This window comes from Palaemon carinicauda, chromosome 14 (assembly GCF_036898095.1).
Source record: "Palaemon carinicauda isolate YSFRI2023 chromosome 14, ASM3689809v2, whole genome shotgun sequence".
Lineage (NCBI taxonomy): Eukaryota > Metazoa > Arthropoda > Malacostraca > Decapoda > Palaemonidae > Palaemon > Palaemon carinicauda.
The window spans coordinates 109,539,761-109,544,760 of NC_090738.1; the positions used below are offsets into that span (position 1 = coordinate 109,539,761).

The following is a 5,000-nucleotide window of genomic DNA, read 5'->3' on the forward strand; positions in this document are numbered from 1 at the left end:
CCCTGCCACACCCCCCGACAGGCAACACAGGCTGCCTGTGCGACAACGGGCCGCCAGCCGAGAGGAGGGGAAGATGCGCTGGAGGCCAGAAAGGACCGCCGATGACCACGGCCACGCCCCCAGACAGGCAACACAGGCCGCCTGTGCGACAACGGGCTGCCAGTCCAGAGGATAGGAGGATAAGGCCGCATCCACCAGCAATCCCCCAGCCTCAAGCACAGAATTGTAGAGAGGATAAGGTTTCTCTTTTAATTGCCGCTTTGATTTTCCTTTGACTTTGTTGCAGAGCTATCTCGGTGGAGGGTAACTCCGGAGAAATGCTGAGAGGGTGTTGTGATTGTCAATAATGTGTTTGACAATTTCTGTTGCTGTTGCAGGAGTATTGGGATTAAGATCCTGCCGAAGTATGCTTGTTTCCTGACATTGCTGTAAATTGTGCTGTAAAGGTTCTTCCGTGTCCTGATTACAGTACTTGCATGGTCTGATTGGTCTGTGCTGTGCTGCAGGGTCTTGGACGTTATCTAAGATGATCTGCCAGTTGCATAGATATCCCAGTCGCAGTCTGCATATGATTACTGCGTCCTGGCGAGGTGTTTGTCTCGCAATTGGGTGTGGTAATATGTTTGTGGCTTCAATGTACCACTTTGCAGATCTTGAGCCATCAAGGAAGGCCCTTCTAACTTCACTAGTCTTTTGAATGTTGCAGTAGGTGGCCATTTTATTTTGAATGGTTTTTAATGACTGTTGCAGAGTGATGCTGATAGTTTGGCACATTAAGGCCGATTTAGCTAGGTGGTCGACCTCATCGTTGCCAGAGATTCCTGTATGACTTGGTATCCAGTTCAAGGTGACTTGCCTGTTGTTTCTTTGGTGGAGCAGGGCTAAGAATTTAATTGCAGTGATAAGGTGCAAATTCTCTGTGGGCTCATTGTTACTGAGGGCCATTGTGGCTCCTCTGGAATCTGTATGGATCGTTGTGTTACCATTTTGTTGATTGGCAGAGTGTTCTAGGGCTTTTGCAATGGCCACTAGTTCAGTTTGCAATGTGGAGGCATGGTTGGAAAGTCTCCAATTTGCTTTATATCCTGATGTAGAGATAACTGCAGCCGCAGCTGCAGGGATAGCACGGTCAACTGATCCATCTGTGTAGTAGGTATGAGGCGCAGGAGTGTTCCTGATTGCATCTGTTGCAGCTGCATTGAGTTGCTCTTGCGTGCAAAGAGCCTTGCTTGCTGCTGGTAGGATAGTGAAGTTGTATTTGATGGGATCACATGCCCAGGGAGCAGGAGGGATGTAGCCCTCAAACATTTGTTGTCCCTTAATTTTGTGAGCCTCGTTTTGCATCTGCATTCTTCTGAGTGTATCCAGTAGTTTCTTTGCATGGGAGCTGGGCGGATCAAGTTCTTCAGCAAGAGGTAGAAGCCTTTTTATTTTGTCATTGAGTGGCCTTTTCTGTCTGCGATGATTGACTTGAATATGATGCTGCTATTCCTTATGTCAATTCTGGCTGACAGGGAGATTAGGTTAGTTTCTGCTCTGAGTAGGCAGAGTCTTGTCCACATTAGAGAGCCACTGATGAGTCTCATGGCATTATTTTGGACCACCTCTAATGAAGCTTTTTGAGTGTCGGTCAATGCAGTAAGTGTGGGTGCTGCATAATCGATGTGGGATCGAATTGCTTGTAGGTAAAACAGCCTTAGGAGGTTATTGGATACTCCTTGTCTGAGGGAGGTCATTCGTTTCATGGCTGATAGACGGATTTTTGTCTTCTCTCTGAGGTAGGTTACTTCATTAGCTGCTGACAAGGTTTTGCTAATGATTACACCGAGGTACATGAATTGACTCACCCATTCGATGTCCTCACCTCTCAGTGTGAAATTTTGAGGGTTTTGCGAGCGTTTTATAGCCATTGCTTTGGTTTTGTTGGTATTGATCTTCAGACCAAGATCATTGCATTTGGCTTGGATCATGTCAAGAGCTTTTTGAGTGTTATTTCTGGCATGAGCTTTGTTTGGGCATACTATGCATATGTCATCCGCATATATGAATATCTCCACTCCTTTTGGGAGTTTTAGAGTGGCTATATTCTCCATTAGCAGATTGAACAGGTAGGGGCTGAGTATGCCTCCTTGTGGTGTTCCGTTTTCTAGGGGGATGAACTCAGTGGTTTTTCCTTGGAAAGTGACTCTGGCCTCTCGATTTTGTGTATAGTTTCGAGTCCAGGCCAGTAGGTGTCCTTTCACTCTTTTTTCAACAAGTGTAAAGAGTATAGCTGGTGAGCTGGCTAGCTCAAAGGCTTTCTCGAGATCAAGGAAAATGACAAAAGCTTTTTTGTCATTGATTGTTGAGAGGACATCTGTGATGCATTCTTGAGTGCCTATGCCATTTCTGTAGCCATATAGGCAATGATGTAGTTGGCCTATTTTCCACTGCAGTCTGTTCAGTACCATTCTCTCAGCTACTTTCTCTATGCAGCTTATCAAAGCTATAGGTCTGTAGGTATTAGGCTCCTTAGGTTTTGGAATAGGTTTAGTGTCCTGCTGGTTCCATGTGGTTGGACGTAGTCTTTCCGTGTGTGTCCTATTTATTAGATGCAAGTAGACTAATTTGGCATGGTTTCCCATGTTCCTCAGCATGCTATATGTGATAAGATCGGCTCTAGGGGCAGTGTCCTTCCTGCCTTTTGATAGGGCCGTATTTAGTTCTTCCATGGTATAGGGGTGATCAGTGTCATCTACCATGTTGCAGGCGGCTTCTATGATGTTGTTCATGATTGGGAGCAGAGTTCTCTGCCTGTTGATGGTTGGCAGAGGTAGATTGATGCTTTTTGCTCTGTCCGCAAAGTTGTTGGCAATCCTCTTGGCTTCAGCTAATGGGTCTGGGTGTGTAACTCTGGGAGTATTATATTTCCCAGAGACTTGGTTAAACCAGCCCCATATTTTGGCTAGGGATGTGCTGAAGTTGACCTCGTTGCACCATGAGTACCATTTGTCTAGTTTTACTTCCAGTGATACTTGTACAGAATGCTTGATGATTTCTACAAGTAGATTATGTAGTTCATCAGTTCTGTGTCTCCTGAGAAGTTTCCTGGTCCTGTTTATTCTAGCATTCATTTCTTTGATGCGGCTGTTGTAGTACCAGGCATCGGCATGTTTCTTCTCAGAGTACTTTTTTTGTGGCATGGATACACTGGCTGCTACCTCTAGTTGTTTGCTGAAGTCGGTAGATAGGGTGGAGATATCATTATGTGTTTGATATATTCCAAGGCCCACTCTGTCATAGCTGTTTTGAATTTTTCCCAGTCAGCAAACTCCGGGTTCCACCTTTTTGGGGGTGGAGGAGGAGGTGGGTATTTCTGCAATTCGAGTGTTACTTCTATGGCAAAGTGATCGCTGGTTAGTACAGGATGTAATTGCCATTTAGCTCCTCTTTGTATGGCACTGGATAAGTAGGTAAGATCTAGACGACCTCCTTTTAAATGGATGGCTTCTGTAACAATGTTGAGCAGTGCTACATCAGGATAATCTTGCAGTAGGGCATTGCAAGTGTCTGCCAGTTTGATTTGTTTCGGATATAGAGTTCAGGAATTGATGATGAGCATTAAAGTCGCCTGCAATAATTGAGTCTTCGTTGGAGGCTTCTGCAAAGAGTGCCTCGGCATCGATGTATTTTGCTGGGGATTTATATATGTTGTGGACTGTTAACATTGTGGTTAGGAGAGATATCTGGATACTTAGCGTCTCAGCCTCGGTCCCACAGTCAATGCTTGGTAGTAGTTTGGAGTGGATACTGCCTTTAATGAGGGTAGTCAGTCCTCTTGTCGTTGGTGATTGATACGTTGTGTATACTTTGTATCGTGAGAACGAGAATGGTGTGTTCTCATTAAGCAGAGTTTCTTACAGTATGATAATGTCAGGGTTTTGCACTGAAGTTTGTGATTGAAGAAATGCAAACTTGTTTCGAAGTCCACAGATATTCCATTGGAGCACTTTTACCTGCGTATTGTGATTGTTGCAAGTGGTTGTATGAGGTCCATTTGCATTGGGAACTATGAAGGGAAATGAGCTTCTAGTTCCTGGGCGGCGTTGTCAAACACGAAGTCATCCAATGACTCCTGTGAGAATTTGATTTTGCGGGATCGCAAGAAGTTTCGGAGGATGTTGCTGATGGCTGCCAGCAGAGCACCCATGGGACATGCAGAGATGTCGAACTCACTGATGTCTCTGTTGAAAGGTTGTTTGGAGGGGCATGAGGCGCTAGATTTACTTGTGGAGGTGGAAGGTAGGTTAGGAAATTCTTTTAGGGAGTGGGAAATGTTAGGTGTGTGGGTGGTAGGTACAGAGGAGGATGGGTTGGGTTCTGGTTGTTTTGGCTGGGTGAGGGTAGGAGAATTGGTTGGAGAGGTAAGTTTTAGAAGTGAGGGAGTACGGGGAGTATGGGTTGGGGATCTTTTTTCTTTGGATGGAGGTTTAGGTGGCCGTTGAGGTTTAGGAGGGTGAGGGGGAATTGGTGGAGAGGAAGGTTCAGGAATGGAATGTCTGGAAGGGTTAGGATTTTGTTGGGAGGAAGGTGTAGGGTTTTGTGTAGTTGGATGTGGCTGCGTTCGACGCTGTTGATGTGGATGGAGGTTGTAGTGGCGGTCAGCTCCTTGGCGGTCTGCTATTCTCTGAAGTCTATGGGGGCATCTATCATGCCAAGCATGATGGGATCCTCCACAGTTAGGGCAACGGGCGATGGTTTTATGCCCTGCTTTGTGCCTGGCAATACAGTAGGCGGTGGGGTGTTGTCTGCTGCTGCAGACCCCACAGATCTCCGGACCTGTGCAGCGGGATTTATGGTGTCCAAACCTTTGACACCGGAAGCATCTGAGTGGCTCTTTGATGTACTCTTCGGTGCGGAAGGTGCCCCAAAGGCCGAAGGATAGGTGAGGAGGGCGAGCTCCCTTGTGGACTGCCTCCAGTTTATGTGATCTGCCTCCGGCCTTTCCCTACATCTCTTGA

At 46.3% G+C, this 5,000-nt stretch overlaps 1 protein-coding gene across 1 annotated transcript in view; it reads right to left on the reverse strand.

Moving 5' to 3' along the window:
• Positions 1-3,515: 3,515 nt before the first annotated feature.
• Positions 3,516-5,000, reverse strand: part of LOC137652920 (uncharacterized) — a 2,020-nt gene continuing 535 nt past the window's right edge. Inside the window, exons 1-3 of the mRNA XM_068386316.1 lie at positions 4,768-5,000; positions 4,216-4,609; positions 3,516-3,673 (exon numbers count right to left, since the gene is read on the reverse strand). The exon at positions 4,768-5,000 is cut by the window's right edge and continues 535 nt beyond it. Coding sequence (XP_068242417.1) covers positions 3,516-3,673; positions 4,216-4,609; positions 4,768-5,000 — 785 coding nt within the window. The remainder of the gene's footprint in view (positions 3,674-4,215; positions 4,610-4,767) is intronic.